Here is a 24294-nt window from a genome sequence, read left to right as displayed (position 1 = left end):
TGTACTGCAATTGCCAGCTTCCTTGCCTATATTTCCCCTCTACACCAAAAGCTCTATGATGACAGGAACTCAGTATTGCCAGCACCTGGTACAGTGCCTCAAATCAGACACTCAATAAGTATTTGATAAATGAATAGATATAAAACCACTGAAGCCTAGAGACACAATGTGGAGTAGCAAAAAAAGAAATAATCATCTTAATTCTCAACTTTATATCTAATTATTACTCTGACTCTGAGTCAAAAATTCTCTAGATTTTCCCCTGGTAGGCAAAAAGGTGAGAATGGATTGCTAAGACCTCCTCCAGCATTCTAATTCTATGTACATATGTAAAAAACATGTTTAGAATTATAAGACTGATTTTTAAGAATTCAGAAGTGCAAATGAACATTAGCCCCTTTAAATGTAGGTACTTTGACAAGTTACTTACTCATTCAATTATGGAAACCAATTTGGAATTCTGCAGAATTCTTTTTGTTTCTAATTTAAACAAACCAAATAGTTTTTTAAAAATTTATAAAAGCAACATATATTTACTACTAAAAATAAATCATAAGTCATAAAAGGGGAAGAGAATTGACCCACCATCATACAGACAAAAGCCCTACTGCAGCCTGGGTATAAATCCTTCTGAGTCCTCCTGCTATAAACATATTCTGTATGTCTACATTTTTCCTTCACAAAACCAGGGTTACTCTACATTGGTAACGTCTTTTACTTAATATAGTATGACCTACATTAAGTATCTTCCCACATACTTAGCAAGCACAGTAATCTGTAGGATGGTAATATTAATTTATTTAACCAATGACCCACTGATGGATATTTAGGTTCTTTACTCATCAGATTACAAAAAGATGCTACACTAAATGTCCTGGTAGTTAAATTTTTGTGCACACAATTATGTTCTCAGAATAAATTTCCAGAAGTGAAATTTCTGGAGCAAGGCTGCACATTTTTAATACAGTTAATTTGCATGCAGTTGTTTCTCTTTGGTAGAGGATGTCCACCCTTTTCACAGGAGATGTAATCACTGGAAGCAGCCAAAAGTCACTGGGAGTCAAGTCTGGTGATTAAAGTGAGAGATCAAGCTAGGCAATGCTATTTTTGGTATAGTAATATACCACTCTGACTATTCAGCAATGTGACTGGTTTTCACACGTGACTCAAAGTGGCTCTGAAGGCAGTTACAAGAGGAATTCCAAACTGTTGTAGGCAATTGGCTCATTACCAAACTAAGCATATTACTTCCCAAAGACTCCCTATGAAGGGGACAAACAGAACTAGGTGATGATGCTTTCTTAGGATTCATTATGTTGCAGTGTTATCTCCTTCACACATATAGAAAGTCTCAACAGTTGAGTCAATCAATTCATTTTAAATAGCTGTACTGGTTCACCTAAAACTTAAATGTTTGCAGTATTTTTTCCACTATGACATTCTCATAAACACTTATTTATCTCTCAAATGACACTTCATATACATTATCTTTTTAATTTTCATACTACCATTAAAAATACAGATATTATTCTCTCCATTTTATAGATGAGGAAATGGAGACTCAAAGAAAAGAAATGATTTGCCCAAGGTAACACAGCTGATAAAAGGCAGAGCCAGGATGCCAATATAGATCTGTTTAGCTTCAAACACCACATTCTTGTCATTTTCCGACCCAGTCACAAAGCACCTTTTGAATAATTCTTAAATGTATCATTATAGGGTTGTTCAATTCTTAACTGCTATGATTAAAATTTCTTAATGATTCTATCACTACCAGTGAATAATCCTACTCTTTATGTAACCTGGAAGTGAACTGAACAAAACTGGAGGTATTGCTTATGAATAGGCTCATTTATATTAAGAAAAACTGGCAGTAACTACAAAAACCCGTTTATTCAATTTGAATAAAGTAAATATTGATACTAGACTTTACATTTAAAGAGACTTGTCTGGCAAGTGAGTCATGTTTTAACAATAACCATAGTAAAAGGGAAAAAATTAGAGCAGTAAGTTAAATAAAAGGCTAATAAAACCTGGAGGAAACAGCTCAGTGTTTTCTTTTAAACCCCAAAGAACACTAAACATATATTACGTTGCATAAAGAGTCATTTCAAGAAAAAACTAAAAGCAATCCAACAGTAGTCAGCACTAAGAATTTCAATGATACCCAACTCAAAAACGCATAGGGAGAGTAAAGTTATTTTATTAAATCATGCACATCACGTGTGTTAGTGCAAATAGTTTAATCTGTACTCCAGAAATTCTATTGTACTTTATATCTTTACAAAATAGATTTAAAACAATTATTTACTTTAAAAAATGTAATTCTGAAGTTAAGCATTTCAGAACAATATTTGCAATAACCTATATACAAGAGGTACTGGGTACCACTGGCATATTAGCATTCTGTGGTGGAGTGGCTTCCTGCAACAGAAAATGATGAAATGAACTATATGACAGTATTTTCTACAAGTCATTTGTGACTAATTCCTCCATAAATCTAGTGATCCTCCCAACAGCAAATCCCAAATAGCTTAAAATATAACCTTTAAAGTATAACCAATGACTGCCAAACATCACAAGGCAAATTATATCCTAAATTTCTATTTCAGTATTTGGCTAGGCCTGTGAATTGCCACAGAACATTCAAGCCAATTCACTGACATTCCCTCCCAGTCTTCACTGACTGAAAAATTTAACTCTGTGATACTTTAGGATATTCTATGACCTAAATAAACTTTATTGACATAACTGTGGTGCTGCACAAAACCAGCTAAACTTTCAGTTCTGTGTTTTAAATTTATAATATCAAGCAGTGTTTAGGTGCTTCACTTGCATGGAACACTATTAATCTTGGGAATAGTGCTTCTCATTAACAGAATGTCCCAATTAATAACAATAAAAAGAAAATAACTATTTGCATACCCAACCAGGAAATCTGTTGGTGGGTGACAACAGCTCACCCTGAACATGAATTTGCTTTGAAATATCATAACCAAATTAAGTCAGTAAAAACTTATCTGAAAAGATATTCTTTTTTCAATTAAACATGCCTGGAGGAAGAGATGATAGAAAAAAAAACCATGCTTCCTAAAATGTCGTATATGAGAAAGTAACTTGGCTTTTAAAGAAAATATCTCTTTAAATACATGAGGTTTAATAAATTACATTCCAATTGACTCAACAGTTTGGTTTACTGCACTGAAATTGTATAATTACTATGTTTTTGCTCCCAGAAATACTTCAGTTTGCTCAAGAAAATACACACTCTCATGGAAAGTTTTTCAAAGTTGATGTCCTCCACATCATCAAATCACATTAAGGCTGAACAAATGTGCACATATTCCCCAAATTATCACTAGAACAGAATATTTTCCAAGTGTATTTCTCCTTAAAAAAAAAAAATCCACGCAAATGGTTGTCTCGAAGTCTTGTTCCCAATAGCTCAGTGGTTTTATAACAAGTAAAAATGGCGTAAATATGTAAAAAATATATATATATATGCGTATATATTTCAAACTGATAGGCACTGAGCACACAGGGCCTCTCTTCCCATGTATGTATCGGTTGTTTGGTTTGGGTAGTTATCAAATCAGAAAAATGAATTATCTGGCCATTATAATTCAGAGTAAAATACTCATAAATTTAATGTTATAAATAATTTGGTGTACCAAGAAGCCTACTTTAGGCCACCATAATATTCAGAATCTCAACAGACTAATTTAAAAATTACATGAAAAATTGCAAGCAAATTATTGCTTACAGTAGAATAAAGTCACAATTTTATATCCTCTTTATAGACAGATACATTTTATATAATTTAAAGCAATGACCCTACAGCTGTATTCTTGCACTTCTGCTGTTTTAAGAGGTAAAAAGGAAGAAAATGGTTCTGTTTGTCCCCAGCATGAGTGTGATGCCAGCTTCTAGAGGGAGGACGGTGTACGGACTCAAGAAACGCTCTCATGGAGAAGCTCTGGCCAGACCTGGCACGTACAGCACGATGGCTGTCACCGCAACCAGGGCAGCCAACATGGGCATCCAGGGCCAGGGTTTCTGTGTGGAAAGAAACCAAGAGTCAATATCACATTCTTCCCTCTTTTTTCATACCTATTAACCCTTTGGTTCCAGAGAGTCCTGAATACTTAAGAGAATATTAGAAAAACCTTATCTTTGCATAAGAATCAATTTTTAAAAGAAAAGAAAAAAAGGTGAGGGAGTGCAGGTGTGAGGAGAGCCATAACAGCAGAGACTCTTTCAGAGGACCACTGTGTGGAAGCCTGAGACATCTCAGGAAAGTCTTGGGCAGTTTTCAATTTTGTTACAGTTGAAACCTAATAGTGACTTCTAAGAAACCCTCTGGGCTCAGCCTGCTTTATTTACTCTGGTATCCATATATTACAAGTAACTAATGTATACAGATGCCTGGAGTATATTTCTGCCTAAAATGTTTATTTCTTGATAAAAACCGGACTCACATGTTGGGGCAGTTTTATACAAGGGGCTGGGGGATAAGGTGCTACAAAGCAAATGGTCTAAGCTTTGATCCTCTAATTTGAAGCAACAGAAGACAAAATCAGATGGGGTTCAAGATAGGGAAGTGCTATTAGGGACCCTGCCTGTCTGATGCTTTTGGTAAAGACCATGTCCGTTGTAATAATGTCGCGTGATCATCTCATACGCTCTACTAATATGCATGCATGGATGGGCTGTTCCCTGTTAATTTTCAGAGGGCTTTATAATATCAACTTGCTTCGGTTGATAGCTTTATTTTCACTAGTGTTCTGAGAGTCTTACTGAGAAAGTTGGCTTTTAAAGAAATATTCTGATGTTGCAGATCAGGGCTCAAAAAGATACGGAATAGGTTTATAGTCTCTCATGAGTAAATGCACATTGGGGTTGAGATTGTGAGCTAATGGCCCATTATGCTAATCTCATCCTTTTTCATCTTCATAGCCACAGTGTAAATATAGGCAAAGAGTTGAAACAAAGAAACTCTATACTATGGAAAAGAAGAGGGAAGGGAGGAGGGGGAAGAAAGCTGGCTGAAAACTTCAAAAAGGCAAACTCTTCATTTCTCATTCAAATCTGATTAAACATATAATTGGGAAGGGGGTACTAATATTGCAGCAATTCACAGTTTACTCCAGTTTGCTAGAGACAAAGACTCAGTTAAAGGCAGCATATTAACAACTGGTTAGGTTGGAATTAATTCATGGTTAGCATTACTACAAAGGAAACAAGACAAAATATTATGTGATTAGTTGATTGTTCAGTTCATTGGTATGACACAATACATGGCATACTAAATGAAGGGTTTGTTTCAGGTAACAAAATACCTGTGTGTGGTTTTGCCATGCACTATATTACAGATATGGCACAAACAGGTGACAGGGACAAACAGACAAGGACTCAACAGTAGTGCTTGTACCTTTCTCTACCACAATGGACCGAAACACCAAAACAGGAAAGCCAGGAATAGGCCGATGAATACGGCTGGGACGGGTTGTAATATGGAAGGCTAAAGAAGGGAAGGGATATTAAAATCATTTTATGCTATAAAAAAATCAGATAAGATGATTTAGACCCCAGGGGGGTGGGAGGGAGGATAGGAAGACTGAGGTAACAGAAGTAACAGGACTCAGGTTTTGCACTGATTCAAACATTTTAAAGACATCTAATACAATCCAGAATGATGGACTGTGGTATGTAAGTTGGCAAACTACTAGTTTAAAAGGAACAGCTGGAGGCAACGGGCAATGTGGGTACCCCTAACACCTACAGCCATGAAATGTAGCATGTTAAGACAGAGCAATGATAATACCTCACCAACTTACGCTCTGCTTGACAGTTCATTATTTTTGTTCCATACTCAGAATCCATTAGTATTTGATAATGTAATCCCTTGGAAATGGCTAAAGTTTATTTTATCCCTCCATCAAAACCTTTTTGTTTTTTAAACCAAAACTCTTTTGCCTGAGATGGTATTGCTTTCATGCTTAAAAATAAATGCCCTGTGATATGTGCTTCCTAAACCAAGCAAGAGATCTGACACAAAGTAATGATAAATATTTGGTATTATAAAGAATGCAGCTGAGTCGCAGGGCTTTCAGTTATGTTACCAGAATATAATTAATTTTTAAAATTAGAAGGGAATTACTACGAGTGTTATTATAGAGTAATTATTTTAGTACCATAAGTTCAATATAATAAAAAAAGGAAATTTACCCTACTTGTGCAACTATAAATAATAATAGCAAGGTTACTTTTGAAAAGGTTCTAAATAGTACAGGAGGATCCATTCTGATTATGCTAGATGTCTTCATAGGTTAATTTAGTAGAAGACTGAAATTCCATACTCAGAGGGATATGAGTTAACACAAAAGAGAGAAGTAACCAAACCATTAGGATCTGATTTCAGAAGAGTTCTGAATCTACATTTTCAAAATAAATGCAATCCATTTTTGCTTAGCATAAAGCCTCCAAATCCAATTCATCAACTTCTAAAAGGCTTCCTTCCACCTAAGCAACAAGCCTTTATTTTCTAAAAAACTAAGACTTTCTTTAGCAAAGGAAAGTTGGACACAACTCATGAGCATTCTGTGTGCAACTGTGTAACTGGATGGCCATGCAACATCACTCTTTTGTATTTGTGCTGCAAGTTAAGCACAGTGTCTTCCTTGGTAGGAAGTGTGTGGCTCACGCCCACTGCAGTATCCAAGCCATGACAGGGGTTTGAAATAAGTCAGAGCACAACCAACCACACTGAACATCCATCAGTTAGGGCCCACAAAGGCAATGACCACCAAAACGTGTAACACAACATTTACTTAGTGTAACATCTTTTTAAAGACTATCTGCCTTTTCAGCAAATGAAAAACAAATTACTATCATTAAACTCAATTTATAATAAAATGTTTCAATTTCACACACACACACACACACACACACAGAGCCCTAGAGAAACTCATCAAATATTTCCTAATATTTATAGGAGGCCAAAAAGACACTAAGCTTTTTAGGAATGTGCCTTAATGAGAACATTATTAGTATAAAATGAAAACCATAATTAAGTCTCTATTTTTTGATACAGCCATGCTACATGTACCACTCTTTCTTAGGTGGGTCCCTGGTGGTAAGTGCTTCATTTCCCAGCAGGGGAAAGACAAGAGCCAGATGATGGCTTAGTGACAGAACTTCAGATTCGTCTAGGAAAAGCTGATAGTTCTTAGGTAAATTATTTTCTTGCAAACAAGCTCTTCCTCCAGGCAGTCCTCAGGCTCTTCTAGGGGTACAGGTTTAAGGGGAAAATTCTTACTCAAAAATTTGACAGCACAATAATTTCATCAAGGAATTTTATAATGAAAACCTTAGTTCATATGTACTACAGGCTTTAGTTTCTCAAATCAGTAATCAAGTCCTCTGAAAAATCAATTTCAGGGCTCTCACCTGCCTCTCAATCAAAGCTAAGCCAAGTTTGCAAAGACTTACATTATTTCCTTTCTCTCGGAGCAGCTTCAGGTTGTCTTTACATTGTTTGAGCTCATCTGTGATTGATTGTTTTTCCTGCTCAGTCATTTCAAACTTCAACTTCAGTTCTGAGAGTACAGTCTGTGTCTTTTCATACTAAAGGCAAAGAAAAAAGAGTGTGCAGACTCAACTTAAAACGGGTATGAAGTAATGGTTCTAGTCAGGCTTATATACCCAGACCCTATTTAAACACCTGCAACACCAAAGTCAAGCCTTTTTGTTTTAAGGAGGATAAGAATCATTTGCACTAATAATAATAATAAGTCTTGAATGTTAATTTGATTCTATGTAAGAATTTTCTGGCCCTGGAGTTAAAAAAAAAATTAAGAGAAGTCACCATTATGTCATCTGTTTGTAATATAAAGAGTCACTTTTTCTACTGAGTTAGACAAGAAAATTAAAATTTCAAACTGAGCAAAAGAAAAGTGAAGAAAAACTGCATAGCCTAATTAAATGGCAAGGTTAGGAAGTCTGAGTTTATATCCTGGTAAGCAATGTCAGCCAAGCTATTTTAGTCTGAAGTAAAAAGTATTAACTCCCATTAGGCCTCCCTTTACCCAGCATTAAAGTGTGCTGGATAAGTGAATTGCTAGGCAAATGAAGCAAAGAAATGTATCTAAGGTACCAACAACATGATGGGGACATTTCTATCTTTCTACTTAAAACTTAAGCACCAACCAAAAATAATTTTTGAAAATCTGTTTCTGACAGACATTCTTCTACAGTGAAACACACCACTTCCTGCTCTGGAAAACAGTTCACTGTACAGAATTTGACTTTCAGATGGATGAGCTATCCCTTGAACACAGGTGAGGTCAACGTGAAATGCAGCATGGTTTGCCCCTACTTTAAATGCTCCGGGAGGCAGGAATTCTAGACTGATTCTACTTCTAGATATTGCATCTTACATGCAAGCTAAGCTCCCAAAGAGCAGAGACTGTTCTGCTGCTGGTTATGCCTTTGTCTCCGGCTCCGCTGCCCCACTCTGCCATCTCTGAAGGTTTTAAAAGGAAGAAAGACAAGGGCTGAGTATAAAATAAATATACCATGAGTCTGGCATACCAGAAAGGTTTCTCCTCTTCTCTAAGTATTGCCCTTGAGGCTGGAAAGTCTCCAGTTCTTTTCTGCCTATATCCTAGAAATTCCTCAATAAAGCACACTCTTTATATGGTACTTATGAATAACGCAAATACCTTGGAGTGATTAATTAGGAGCTCATCATTATGCACTCCAAAGATAAATATTAAAAGGACGAAAATGTACAAAAACATTAGTCAGAAGAGGTGCGGACAAGAGGGTCTGGGTCAGCAGAGAGGTCACCAGAAAGTGGGAAGAAAGATATGGGTACAGAGAGGGAGGTAAAATACGAAAGGAACTCCCTGTTACCTAACAACATTCCCAGAACAAGTCTAGGTAGTCTGCCAGAGAATGAACTAAGGAGTAAGATTCACGGACTTTATGACAGCTTTTTTTGTGGGGCCTATGGACTTCCTTCCAGAAGGCAGAAGGTTGCTGGCAGGCTGCCAAAGCAAATTCAGTGTACCCAGACTAGTCTCTGTATAAGTCCCTTAGAACATAATCAATTCTCAATGATTTGATTCTTAACAGTGACTAATAAAGAATAAGTGAAAAGTGCTTTGCAGACCTAAATTTTCCCTTCCTTTCCTTTTCCACCATTCTTACATCCAGCCTGTCCTTTACACCAAAGCACTTAATCATTTCTCCAGTTCCAGGAGTTGTGAAGCATAATGACAGGAAGGCAGCTCAGTCAGGAAGATCCTGCTGTTTACCTTCAGCATGTGAGTGGGTGGCAAGGATTCCAGCCCCAGGGCAAGAAGGTGAAGCCAAACAACTTTCCTGAGTCAGCTTTGCAGGGTGGACTTGTGTGCTCAATGTTTTACGAATTCTTAAATTACAGATATTCCTACTAAATTAAAATACATAGATGCTTTCTTAAGTCAAATATAAAGATGATATACTATTATTTTTCTCTTAATACTGAGGATTAAAATGTACTTTTCTCATGTACTTTTTCTTTATTAAATGTTCAAATAAAAGCTGCCATATACATAAAATTTAATTGTTGGAACAAAGGTCACTTTCTGCAGCCTTAGTTCCACATCTCAATTGGATATCACTTTTGCTCCATCTTGCTTTCTAACTCAGAGGTGAAAAACAAGCTCAGTTCTGATTAAAAGGGAAACACCACACAATATTACCAACACTTTTGGTTCTTCTTCATAAAAATAATCATATCTGGGCTTGCTTAGCTTGTAATATTTTAGCCTGTTACAGTGCTGAAGATACATAATCATGATACTGTGCACATTAAGCATGATTCTATGAGAGAAAGGAGAACAAAGGAATATATGTACATTAATCAAAGGTAGTAATTCATTTGCAGTGGATTACACAGATATAGGAACTTCATTAAAGAACATTTTAGTTACAGAGTAGTATCCAATAGCTGACATCAGGACAAATGGAAGGAGAAGCAATTTTACATTACAAAGGAGTGTGATGACCACATCATTTCACAATGGAAAACACTGAACGAGAAAATAGAAAAGAAACATATTGACAAGATCAGACATATTTTTAAATGTGCTGCATTTAATGCAATCCAAAGGCTATCAACAATTTAGACGCTGTGACAACATGCCACTGCCATTTACGGAAACAGTTAAAGCATTTCGCACTGATTGCTCAGTGACCAAAAACAGGCAAACAACGCAACAAAATGGCTAATACATTCATATTAACATACAAAGAATCATCTTCCAACCACAGCATTCTTCCCAGATTTTGAAAGAATTATTGCATATGGACTGGAAGGACATAAAGTGCTTACAGTATTAAATACTAGGATATTTACTTTGGCACAAAATTTGTGTTCCAACTAAAATGAGATTTCTCCCAAAACACATATCCTTAGCAAGAAGATAAAAACCAACATATTACAAAATCAATATGGCCACATGTAAATAAAAAAAAGTTACAGTTTTTTTTCTTTAGGAACAAACATGAAGACAGAAGAACAATAATCATGTCCAAGTTCAGGATACTACAAGGAAAGGAAAGTGCAAAGAAATTAACTGCATTGATTAAATAGATCTAAAAACAATTTCGGGAAAATTCATTATTAAAAACAAAGAGTTGTCTTCAAGTTCCTTTAATTTATAACGAATCCTTCATTTAAGAGAGTCAACAACTGGGGTGGGCCCTAACCAGCAGACTGAGAGGCATCAGCCTTCTCCATCCCGGGAGCTAGCCAGGAGTCAATGCAGAGTAGTATAAGGCCAGCTGGACTGAGGGCAGCTCTTACTGCCCCACTGTCAACTTCGAGGCTTTGCTCAGGAAGAGACTGAGTAGAGTCTCTGCTCCTAAGTAAACCCTCATCATTTTTAACATGATTTTTTTTAAAGCCACCCAAGTCAAGGTTTTAAGAAAAATGACATGAAAAGTGAGCATGCATATTTGTGAAGAAGAGGAAAAAGGCGTAGGGGGGAAGAAATAAAAGGTCATAAAACATGTGTTTGGCTGGCTGGCTATGAGGTGAATTTTAAGTTAAGTAACTTTTCAGGCCAGTTTCACCTGAGGGGCTTAGACAGCATCATGGTGTGGCCCCAGTTTGCTTTCCAAAAGTATTCTAAGTTAAACATGATACTGTGTTTGAAAAATAAATAATGAATTGAGTGATCTGGTACAAAGTGCTTCTCATATAGGTTAACTAACTGGTAGAGAAAAATTTTTAATGCAATTTTGCATATTTACATTTTTGAAAACAAATCCTACTGATGAATTCTCTATCTATGGACCATCATACACAGCTAGAAATCACCAAGCAGAGATCTCCAAGTATCAACTTTGTGACAGGTAATGTGACTTCTGTTTCCCTTTATTTCTAACTAGCATGAATATCTGATTTGCTTTTGGCTTTAAGTCCAACCATAATTGGGCTCATAATGTCTTTTCGCTTTACCTCTTTCTGTACATCCTTTGCTTGGTTTTCAGCCTTACTGAGAAGAGTTTTTAAATCAGCTGAATCTCGAAGATGCTGTTCTTTCAAGGATCCCACTTGATTCTCAAGCTCTTTTCTAGTCATCTGAAGGATGCTGAGATCACTGGTAAGCTCTAAACTTTGCTTCTGAGAACTGCAAAATAAATATTGACAGAATTATTCATGTAGAAAATAGACACAGCAGGAAGTCCAATTTCTTATACAGCTCACTAGGAGGGAAGGAGTGGATTTCAGAGGAGGAAAGAAAAGTGCAAAAAAGAATAAGATATTTTCAATAAGTAAAAAGCATTAAAACACTAAAAAAAATGCCAGTTTAAAGCTGCGTCCTATTTTCAGATAATCAAATACACACAAAGGTTGAAATTTTAAAAATAGAAGTCAGAAGTGAACATTGTATATTTTGTTATATCATATTATATTAACTGTATTATAAAAAGATTCAGTGTAGGTCTTCTACAGGAAAAGAAGAGCATGTATTTCAACTATTTTCTTCTAAGTTTTAGTACTTGACAGATAGGTTGAGGGACAGAAACTTTAAGCTTAGGAGCCACTGCCAACTCAAGTAAAGATAAACCTACTGAAATGAGAAGACACACCAAATTGGGGAAAAAGCATGGGACAGAGAACCAAGAGGCCGAGTTTTGCCCCAGCTCTGCCACTATTTAGTTGTGGGAGGTTGAGCAATTCACTTAACTGGTGCCATTTCATTCTCTGAGTAAGCATTTCCTGAGCTCTTAGATCTTTGCCAGGCACCATGTTACACAGACACAATAACACAAGGAGAGTCTCAGTGCCCTCCACTGTCAAACAATAAGATTGAACTCAATAATTTCTGAGGCTGTTTTCCAGCTTAAATTCTATGATTACTTTTATAACTTGATGTAAAAAAATCCTGTTTACGTACTACGAAAACAGCTTGATAGGCATGAATAGGAATTCTTTGTTCAATTCCTTCTACATCACAGACAACAAAGAACAAAAGACCTGTATATTGTAGCTGTGTCAAAGAATTTTGCTCCCATCTATAACAGAAATAGCTAAAGGAGGATAAAGTTTCCAAGATGACAGTTTTCTGTCTCTCAGGATGGAACATAAGACTCAGACTCAATACTGTAACAGGTACTATAGAGTATAAACCCCATTCTGATTGTATGCTAGGCAGATTCTTAGCAGGTGAGTGTGATGTTGTCAGGCCAATATAGCTAGAAACTAAATGGCATATAAGACCCTGTAAAGGAAGACTAGCTTCTAAATACCACTTAAATGCTGGGGAGACTTACCAAATAAATTTAGAGAACTACTAAACCAGAAAAGTTTAAAAATAAGAATTAGTCTTAAGTAGTTTACGTGAGTTTAGGCAACTTGACCAATGATCTAATAGATTCCACCCTTCTGGGACCTAATATTTTTAAAACATGTGCTTCTAACTCATAGGATTTTGTAGGCTTGCTTTGCAACACTTAAACAAAATTTGAAGTAATTAAGAAAATAGCATTAACAATCTGCTAGATTCCAATTAATCATATCTCAAAAATGAGACATTAAGTCTGAATCTTGAAAATACCAATAATTTCAAAACAAAAATAATTTAAGATAATCAATATTGGTAATCAAACATCAGTATTTCTTGCTTGATAGAATAATAAACTAGGGTCGGCCCCGTGGCTTAGCCGGTTAAGTGCGCACGCTCTGCTACTGGTGGCCCGCGTTCGGATCCCGGGCGCGCACTGACACACTGCTTCTCCGGCCATGCTGAGGCCGCATCACACATACAGCAACTAGAAGGATGTGCAACTTGACATACAACTATCTACTGGGGCTTTGAGGAAAAAAAAAAAAAGGAGGAGGATTGGCAATAGATGTTAGCTCAGAGCCGGTCTTCCTCAGCAAAAAGAGGAGGATTAGCATGGATGTTACCTCAGGGCTGATCTTCCTCACACACACACACAAAAAAAATTAAACTAAATAGACTGACTAGGATCCAAATATGAAGAACTTGAATATCTGCAACATCTTATACACACTTTATACCAAATAATTTGCCCAAATGTGGTATAACACAGATAAGCAGTTGGTACATACATATACATATATATACATATGTATAAGTGTGCGTGTGTGTGTGTATATATATATAGTTGTGTTTTGGGCCTTTATTTTATCCTGTTTATATTTTAGAATTTGCTTTTACAAACTTTTACATGTTATAAACAAACATTTTTTTATTCTTTATTTATAAATGTTCATATTATTCTTTATTATTAATTTTTTCTTTACTATTGTTTTATTCTTTATTCTCTAAAAATTCAAAAAATAATACACATAAATGTATGAAAGTCTACAGAAAGATATGACACTGGAAGAGAAAAAAGTACTTCATAGATATTGACATGGAGAAGACATGGTATTGTAAAAAAGAGTTAGAGAAGAAATCAGCACATCTTGTTCCTTCAACTAATTACTTTTTAAAAATGTATAATCAATATTACAATTGTTTTTATTTTTATAAGCAGATAATGCAGCTTACTATTTTCTGATATATCTAGCCCTTTATCATTTTTCCCTAAAGCTTGTTTTCTATAGGAACTGACCTTGATCACTGAGTTTCTGCTAACCTTAATGCTCTTCTGGAGTGTAAATACAAGGTTAACAAGAGAGTAATGACTCCCATTTTTTGTGTACTCGGGGGAGGGAGATGGATTAATTAAGAGTGGCTTCAATAATAAACATGTACTACTTTTGTATTCTGAGTCAGAGCATAAACATTGTTTAAATAAAAATATACAATGGATCAAATTTTTATGGAAGAAATCAATTTTAAACTATGCAACAAATGTTGGTGGGAAAACAGGACTCCACTAAATTTGCTGGAATAAATCTATTGCATTCATTGGTTTACCTGTAAGGTACTGGATATTAGAAAGATTTAACCGGTTTTAGAGAATTCTTGATCTTATATATTATTACTCTTTGTATAACCCTGTTTGAAATTCAGAAGATGAATTTACATCTTTCAATAGTATAAATTCTTTATTATAGTCATCTCCTAATCACCCTTATGAACAGAAAGGATCACTGGCGTGAAAGAAAACCTTGTATTTGAAATATATTACCAATTGGTTTATAGTGCAAGTTCAATCATTAATTATAGATCTTTGCTGTTTGTTTAGGTCTTTTTTGGGAGAAGAGGGCATTTAATGAATCCATATTCCATGAGTACACCAAAAGGAAAGAACATGTAGGATGGATGGTGGTGGCAGAAAAAAAATGCTGAAGTATTTGTTTAGTATGGCTAATCTGCCAAATAGCCAAAAAGAGTTTGGATGAACATTTTGCTCCAAAAAGGTATTTAATTATCAAAATTAAATTTAATTTGGTTGAAAATTTAAGATAAAGAAATATTTTGAAGCTAAAAAAGAGTTCTTGCATACTTGTGCAATTCTTTTTCTTGACGCTGCAGTTCTGATGATAGCAAAACATTTTCCTTTTTTAGAGAACGGCATTCAGTTTCCAATACATTCCATTCCTTTCTCAACTTCTCTAGTTCACCTAAAACAGTCCCAAAACATATTTGTTAATATAGGAACATAACTTCCACAATAATTCAGAGGATAAAGGGAAATATTTTAGTGAAGAACATACTTTTTTCTCCCTTAAACACATGCAGACTTTACATGGCTATTCTTTGATTTTTGTTACTTTGCATCTATACCTCAGGGAAGTCCCAAGATCTTGAACTTCAGTAATATTTTTTTCCCACTTCACTTTTATAAGATAAATAATTTTTTTAGTTTTTTTTTTTACTGATGTCTTAATAGTTTATAATATTGTGAAATTTTAGTTGTACATTATTGTCAGTCACCATATAAATGCCTCCCTTCACCCCTTGTGCTCAACCCTCAACCCCCTTGCCCCTGGTAACCAAACAGTTCTCTCTGTCCGTGTGTTAGTTTATCTTCCACATATGAGTGAAATCATGCGGTGTTTGCCTCTCTCTTTCTGGCTTATTTCACTTAACATAATACCCTCCAGGTCCATCCATGTTGTTGAAAATGGGACAATTTAAGACAAATAATTTTTAATAGTATTTAAATAAAATATGAAATTGTAAAAAATTTCAATTTATCGTAGAACTTGCAGACCTGAAGAATGTTTATAGCCTCAACATAAAAACACTGCTTTAGGGGCTGCCCGGTGGTGCAGCGGTTAAGTGCACGCGCTCTGCTTCGGCGGCTGGGGGTTCGCAGATTCGGATCCTGGGCGCGCACTAACGCACCGCTTGTCAAGCCATGCTGTGGCGGCATCCCACATAAAGTAGAGGAAGGTGGGCACAGATGTTAGCCCAGTGCCAATCTTCCTCAGCAAAAAAGAGGAGGATTGGCATCGGATGTTAGCTCAGGGCTAATCTTCCTCACAAAAAAAAAACAATACTGCTTTCTACAACCAATTGCTATCAAAGAGAAAAAGAGCCTGAATGGTTATTCTGTACAAGTTATAAAGTTATCATTGTCAAGAGTTAAGAGCTTTATGTAAAATACATTTACTCACCTTGTAGCCTTCTTGCTTCCTCTCTCTGTTGGTCCTCACGCTGTTGACATCGAAGCTGAAAACTGTTTTGCAGACTTGTGATTTCTTTCTCATATTCAGACGCTGCTTTCCGCCACCGCTCAAGCTCAGCTCGCACCTTCTTCAGCTCTTCTTGTAAAGAAGCAATGTCAGTGTCCCGCTCAGAGGCAGCCTTTTCTGCTGCTTGATGAAGGAGCAAAATTTCATCTCGGGCACTAAGCAATTCATCTCGAGTGCTTGTGATTTCACTGTCCTTCTCCTCCCGGAGATTCTCAATATTGATGTGTAACCTCTGCAGTTGGGCTACAAAAGTATATTTAATAATCCATCATTTTCTTAGTCCATAGCAATTAGGAATAAAAGAACAACCCATATGGGATTGTAGTTACTGCACAGCCCAGGCTGTCAGAGCTGTTTATTGCTTTTGATTAAACTGTACAAGCAATCCACGTTTAACGCAGAAAACGTCCAAACAGAAACACAAGGAGAAAAAAACCAAAGTGATCTTTATTTCTCCCACACAGAGAAAATTGCTTCTAACATTTGGTACTTATTCTTCTAGATTTTTTCTATGCATTTATACACATATAAAAACAAAAATAGGGAGGGATCATAATATACATAGTGTTTTAATAACAAAAAAGTTATACTGTAACTTTTTTGACTAATCCTTTATTTTAGACATTTTAGGCTTTTCAGTTTTTAATTACTATACTATTAAACAATACTGTTTATAACGCAATCCTGATTTTTTTCTTAGGGTGAATTCCTAGACTTAGAATTGCTTGGTCAGATGGTAAGCATTAGTAAAACCTTTGATGTTCTTGATTCAATTTTCTGTTCAAATGTCAACTCCTTAAAGAAGCCTTCTCTGATGACTTATCTAACAACAGCCCTCTGTCATTCTCTAGCCCTTTACTCTGCCCTTATTGGAGATCATATTATATATTTATTTGCTTATTGTTTATCTTTTCCACTAGACTGTACATCTCATGCATGCTCTATCCCCAATACTAGCAGAGTAAACAATCAGGAATTATTGGTTGAATTAATGGATTGATAAAATTAATGAATACTGCCTGATCAAAGAGGTATATTTTCAAAAGATCTGGTTTTATGTGCTCATGACTCGAACTAGAAACAATTTGTATAAAATGATACTTGGTTCAGAACTAGATTACTAGTCTTGGTTACCATAACACAAGAAAATTATAGGTAGAAAAAGTTCCTTAGGTAGAAAAGAATAATTAAAATAATTGAGTGGATTTAAGGCTGGGAGAGGGGGAGGTTGCCCCATAAATAAACACTAAAGAAAATATTGTAGGAAGCATTTTTAAGTTTGTAGGAAGCATTGAGAGGTAACAGGTTCAAAATCGGAAAAGACACAATCGCCAGAGATAACATAACCATGGACTTGTAAATAAAGTCCTGAAATACACATGCTGGCACTAGGGGGCACTCAATGGTGCCTAGGTAAGACAGCTTTAAAACAATAGGCACCACTATGTCATAGAACCTTTAGGGAAAACTGCCCATACACACTACAGGATGCAAAATATAGATTCAAACCAGAATTATATAAACTAATGAATAATGGTATTAAACTGTAATAAGAATTTGAAGAGTTTTCAATTTAAAAAGACATACAACCTATGCCAGAAATTCTAATTTGACCATAATAAAATTAAAAATTTTAAATAACTCAAATGTCCCACTCAAAAATAAGAAAAGAAAACCCCAAAGATTGGTTTTCCTCTGGGAGATTTTAGGGCAAATATCATAGGTCTCATACAATGACTCCCCATTTCTTCTGAACTGAGATTGCTTGTCTATTTAATTTCTTCTCACCCTACCTCTCAAACTAATATTTTAAAATAACATTGGTTCCCTCTTTGACAATGAAGGCAAATTAATTTTGCTTTAGGAATTTTACAATGGCAGGGAAAGAAAGACTCCTCCTGGGGTATCTCACAATTATAGCCTCACAGTACCAGGAGCTCTGGTTTGAAGAAAACCCTTGACAGTCACGGAGGGGTCTTTCTGGTCATTTCTGTAATAACCCTGTGATAGTCCATACAAAGAGATAGTAAAACAGTGGGTATGAAGAGAAGCCTTTACCAATAAAGGCAGTGCAGGGCCATTATTCTATTATATATGGTATATAATTTTTGTTGCAATGCAAGTGTGTTATAAGTATTAGAAATAATGCTGTCAACAAGCTAAAAGTGCTGATGCACAGAGCAGCTCAAACTGATTTCCTGTCTGAAGGCCCCTTCTGTAGTAATTACTACATAACTCAGAAAGTGATAGTCTTACCAAATCCATGTCTTCACCCCTGCTCATCCTACTCCAAGTGTCTACTATTAGAGTACTAGGGAATCTTCCCTTGTATCTTCTTAAAAAAAAAACAAAAAAAGCCCACTAGGAGCCTAGTTATAGACTCAGATTCTAGAGAAGAAGAAAAGCCATGAAAAATGAGAACCCTCTGCACTCTTTCCATTCCTTTTGAATCACTACAAACAAACAAACAATAACAATCCAAAATAGCCTTGGGGTGTTCCATACCTTGAAGAACCTGTATTTGTTTAGTGGATTCCTCAACTTGATTTCGATAGGCTTTTCTTTCTTCTTCCAAAAGAGCTAAAAGTAAAACACAGTATATCTAATTTTGTGAGTTAATGAAAGTATTCAGAATTGAGCAGCTGGAAATTTCTAAGAAATTCTCTCCTAAAGCTTATTGAAGGAAACAAAAGTTAGGCAGTAAGTAGTATCAGTATTAGCAATTAGATAGTTTAAAGATTTTAGGAGCACAAACAGTAGTAAGTAATAAATCTATTCAACTGAGTAGTGGAGTTTTCTAGACCTTGTATCACCAAGATAATATGTGCTATTCTTTACATGAGAAGCATTCTTGATAGTCGTTTATCAGCATTTTGAGCCTAAATTTAAAAACAGACTTAAAATCCTCAAGTTTACTACCAAGTACATAGTAAGTACTCACTAACAGGAAGTGCCCAGTTCCCCTTGGGATGTGAATCTTCCTCTTGGTCAGGAAGGCCATCTTAGAGACCATGAAGACTCCACAGGCCATCCACTTTCTCCTCATTCTAAGACCTTCTAAAGTACTAATTGACTGTAACTAGGTAGTTACCATGAATGATATGGAAATATAAACTCTAAGGAATAACACAGACTCCACTGGCCCATGACACTATAGATACGTGAGCTACTAGAAAAGAAAGTGCTTGGGACATTAGAACATTCTATATCTTAACTTTGCCTGGTTCCTTCCATTTGTTGATGAATACACTATAAAATCACAGGGAATATAAATTTCCCTTATCTTATACCACATAGACAACATTAGGTGTAAATACAACTTGGAAATTTATATACAGTATGTTTTTCCTTTTGTTGTACTTAATATGTAATTAACTACTAAGATCTTTCATGAATACAGGTCTTTCTTGATCTCCACATCAACAATGTGAAGGAAGTAGGGCAACTATAACTCTTCTCACTTTATTGATCTGGAACATAAGTTCAGAGAGGCTAAATCAATGTCCCCAGGTCACATATTTAATAAAATTGTGAGTCTGGAACAGAATACCATGCTTCGAGACTCCAAGTTTGGGGCCATTCAGTTATATCATGTTGTCTTCACATCCCCTAAAGAATCAAAGTAATCTTGATCTCACCTTGAAGTTCAAAGCATTTTTGTTTACTTGCTCTAGCTAGCTCCTGGGCTTCAATCAATTCCTTGCGAAGATGCTGAATTTCTTGTTTTGCCTCAATTTCTGACTGTGCACCCTGCAAGTCATCTGACAAAAATACGTTTATTTTAGAAGCAAGAGTTAGTTATCATACTATAACCTCTACAACCAAAGATTAGCAATCTCTTTTATGTTTAGACATGCATAGTTAAACAACATAGGGCAACTGAGTTAAATAAAATTTAGAAGCAAATTATATTAAGCATTTTAGTCATTTTACCCTGGAGAAAGAATACAAGTACAGTTAAATATATATTAGTAATTCATGGAAATGGTACTATCAAATATATATTAATATCTATTAAATTATATATTTCACTCATGTAGAGCTTATGTAAGGCTTGAAATTCAGTAAGATGGACATAATGGTATTCTTCTTTATCAATTTTGAAATTTCTTGATAACAAGTCAGAAAAATTTCACTTGGAACTTAACTGGAAATGGAAAAACAGAAATAAACTTTTCTTCAAGAGAAAGTATTTTAGCTTGATTTCTCCAGTTGTAGAATACAAAATAAAAACTAGGCCAAAAGCTCCACTGTGCTCACTTTGTCATCACTGTCTCCCCAACACTACACACAGAACAAATAAATATTTGCCAAATTATTAAATGATGTAACCTAAATGGTTTTTATCAAATTAAATTAGATCCAGCATTACATCTTAAATATTCCACCTCCCCTAACCTCTGCCCATTCCAGTTACTCTGCTTATCTCTCAATGTATTAAAACTTTCTGCTACTGAACACTGCCTCAAGTAAATATATCATCAGGTGGGCCATATTCTAGTGCATTCTATTTGACTATTACTTTGGTTTACAGGTAGCTCAGGCATCACAACTTTAATCCGTCAAAAAAAAGCTAAGACTAAAATTTCACAATACTATCACGGTAGGTCTTAGATGTTGTATACATATATTTTCATGCTCACAGATTATATCTTACTTTTCTCTGTCAAAAATTTTCATTCTGGGTTCATCTATTCTAGTCAACTTACCAATTCTTCCTTCAAACAGCCTCTTGGTAAGGGTGGAGGGATGTAGAGAGAGATATTTTCCAGTGACAGGAATACTGTCACAGCAACTACAAAACGTCTCTTTCAACACCACACATTGGAGTCTGCAAAGGTCCTAGCCGCCCATGTTTGGATTTGTCATTATGTACGACAATGTCCTTATTTTTAGGAGTATTTAGGGGGGAAGTGTCATGATGCCTATATCTTATTTTCAAGTGGTTTAGCAAAAAATATCTACATAAAATCCTTCAGTAGATTTTTTCCTAGTTGTATTGTAGCATTTTTTTAACCTTAGCATTTTTGACATTTTGGGATGAAAAATTCTTTGTTCTGGGGGCTGTCCTGTGGCTTGTGGGGTGTTTAGTAGTTTCCTTGGTCTCTACCCACTAGATGACAGTAGCACTCCCTCTGAGTTGTAACAACCAAAAATGTTTCCATATATTGCCAAATGTCCCTGGGTAGGTAAAACTGCCCCATGTTGCCCCATGTTGAGAACTATTGTTCTATGTTAATAATTTGATAACCAAGAAAAAACAAATCTACCCACAGGCTTCTTGTCCATAGAATCATTGGTTAATAATTCTGAAACTACTTTCTGTGTATTCTAAAAATGATCAAATAAATATATTGTAGATAAAGGGAGCCAGGTTTTTCACTGTTGGAGAAGAGAATAACAGATATAGAAATAGAGAAGATAGAATTAATCTGTGGTGTAGGGTATGAATTAGAGTATGAACTCTAATAGATTTGGATGTATGGAAAAATACAGATGTAGAAATAAATATAGATATATGAGACTGTGTATATATACATTCAGGTACATGTGGGTATACATATATACATACAGTCATGTGTTGCTTAAGGAGGAGGGATATGTTCCAAGAAACACATCATTAGGAGATTTTGTCGTGTGAACATCATGGAGTATACTCACACAAAACTAGATGGTATAGCCTACTACACACTTAGGCTATATGGTACTAATCTTAATGGGACCACCGTTGTACATGTGGTCCATTGTTGACCAAACGTCATTATGCAGCACATGACTGTACATCTATTTCTTAACTTTGTTCACTGAGTGGGCCTAGAAGCAATAAGCACACCACACACTCAGATCTTGGTTTCTAAATACCATTCTCCACTAAAAAGAACTAGTGCTCTTTGGAGAAATGGCTGATTTCAGGGCTAAGGCCAGGAAAGTACAAGATGAACATAGAACACCTTTTATGTCAGAAGATAAGAAAGGGCTCAAAAAATGATTGGGTCACATCAAAGACATAAGGGGCTCCCAATGGCCAAAAATGGTACAATTTGAGTATCAAAATAAATAATGATAGCGATAGATTATAATCCAATGAATAGAACATGAATCCATGAATTCACACTGATCCAGAAAAAGAAAGGGAGGGAGGGAGGGGCAGGGTGAGAAAACTCTTCCTTATAGAAAGCCAGCTAATGTAGAAGGAATTATAAAACTATGAAATCACAATTTGGCAACTGTAATAGTAGTAATTGATTCAGACAAGAATCATTAGTAGAGGCTAAAACTAAGTAGATAAAAGTTTGAGGAGTAACAGGATATTTTTATAAAGTTAATATCACCAGTGATAGAACAATTCAACATCAGGTGCCTCCTGATATGGTGCCCAATATTATTTGTTACATTCCCGCCAAACATGCATAGCTTGAATCTAATCACGAGGAAACATTAGATATATCCAAACTGAGCGACATTTTACAAAATAACTGTGCTCTTCAAAAATGTCAATGTCATGAAACACAAAGAAAGACTGAGGAACTGTTCCAGATTAAAGGAGATTAAAGAGACATGACAGGGGCCGGCCTGGTGGAAAAGTGGTTAGGTGCATGCGTTCCACTTCGGTGGCCTGGCGTTCACTGGCCCGATCCTGGGCGCAGACCTGCTCACCACTCATCAAGCCATGCTGAGGCAGCGTCCCACATACAAGAGCTACAACTCTACAACTATGATACACAACTATGTGCTGGGGCTTTAGGGAGGAACAAAAAAAGAGAGACATGACAACTGAATGTAAGTTATGACTCAGGATTTTCTTTTGTTACAAAGAACATTATTGAAACAACTGACAAAATGTGAATAAGGTCTGTGGATTTGATAACAGTAATGTATCAATGTCAATTTCCTAATATTGAAAATCGTATGGTGGTTATATAAGAGAAACAGAAAATATACACTAAAGTATTTAGGAGTGAAGGCTATCATGGCTACAATTTACTCTCAACCGTTCAGGGAGAGAGAGGGAGGGGGAAGGAGGAGAGAGAGGAAGATGGATAAATCCAATTCGGTAAAACATTAACAGCAAATGGGGTGAAATGTTAACATTTGGAGACTTTGGATCAAGAGTGTATGGGACTCTTTGTTCTATTTCTGCAACTTTTCTTTAAGTCTGAAATTACATTAAAATAAAAAGTCAAAAAATTTTCTACATATATACACATACAAATAAAGAAAACATGGCCAAATACTAACAACTGTTGAATCCAGGTGGTGGGCATATATGGGTGTTTTTAGTACTCTTCAACTTTTCTTGTGTTTGAAATTTTTCATAATTAAAAAAGGTCTCCTGAAATTACCAATCTTAATGCCACAACCTTAGAACAAGCCCCAATCACTTCTGCCATAATTCTGGTCCTTAACCTATCTTGCTCTTCTGCATTCTATCTTGCACTGCAATACTAGAGCAATTCTCTTACTAAGATTAAGAACCTACAATGCATCCCTAATATATCAAGTCCAGACATCTTTATCTGACTTTTAAAGTTCTCCACAATCTAATCATTACTTATTTGCCATTACTCACTATTATACTTTATACACTATTATACCTACTAGTCTCCTTAGTAGCACCAGCTCATGACTACTTTCTTCACTTAAATTTGCTCATGCCATTCTCCTTTACTCCTCCAAACCTGCCCGTCCTTTAAAGGCCAGGCTCAAGCGTCTACATCTAACACGCTGACTGCATCTAACTCTCAGCACACAGCAGTCTCTTTTGTCTGATTTCCAGAGCTTGACAGTAAAACCCAAGCAAACCAGGAAGCCCTTTTAAGTTCCCTAACATTCGATAGCATTTAGTTTAATTTTTAAAAGGAGCATGAACCCACATAGATACAAAGGATTCTGGAAGAGACCTTTAAGATCAAGTAACCCTCTCCTTTCATTTGACAGAGGAGGAAATAAAGGTCCAGAGATATGAAATGGCTTACACATCTGGGAAGTGGTGGAGACAGGACTGGAATTCTCACTCTAGCTCAGTTGTCTTTCTCATAAATCATGGTACCTTCTTAGTTATATCATAGCATTAAGCAGCATGCTTTCCTAACAACCAATTTCTATTTCTTCTCCAG

At 35.8% G+C, this 24294-nt stretch overlaps 1 protein-coding gene across 16 annotated transcripts in view; it reads right to left on the bottom strand.

Annotated features, from left to right (window-relative positions):
• Positions 1–781: 781 nt before the first annotated feature.
• SLMAP (sarcolemma associated protein) overlaps positions 782–24294 on the bottom strand; it is a 153529-nt gene continuing 130016 nt past the window's right edge. For 9 of the 16 annotated variants that reach the window (XM_058561763.1, XM_058561826.1, XM_058561790.1 and 6 more), the window contains 7 exons: positions 19816–19938; positions 18683–18757; positions 16100–16420; positions 14983–15100; positions 11513–11684; positions 7492–7626; positions 782–4056 (listed from right to left, as the gene is read on the bottom strand). In XM_058561763.1, the coding sequence (XP_058417746.1) occupies positions 3964–4056; positions 7492–7626; positions 11513–11684; positions 14983–15100; positions 16100–16420; positions 18683–18757; positions 19816–19938 (1037 nt within the window). In that variant the 3' untranslated portion in view covers positions 782–3963. Of the gene's footprint in view, positions 4057–5431; positions 5522–7491; positions 7627–11512; positions 11685–14982; positions 15101–16099; positions 16421–18682; positions 18758–19815; positions 19939–24294 lie in introns of all 16 variants that reach the window. The other 7 variants (XM_058561780.1, XM_058561834.1, XM_058561816.1 and 4 more) reach the window with 1 other exon arrangement.

Source organism: Diceros bicornis, chromosome 2 (assembly GCF_020826845.1).
Source record: "Diceros bicornis minor isolate mBicDic1 chromosome 2, mDicBic1.mat.cur, whole genome shotgun sequence".
In the NCBI taxonomy this organism is placed as follows: domain Eukaryota; kingdom Metazoa; phylum Chordata; class Mammalia; order Perissodactyla; family Rhinocerotidae; genus Diceros; species Diceros bicornis.
The sequence above is the reverse complement of the archived record's forward strand: the minus strand, read 5'-3'. Positions and strand labels throughout refer to the sequence as shown.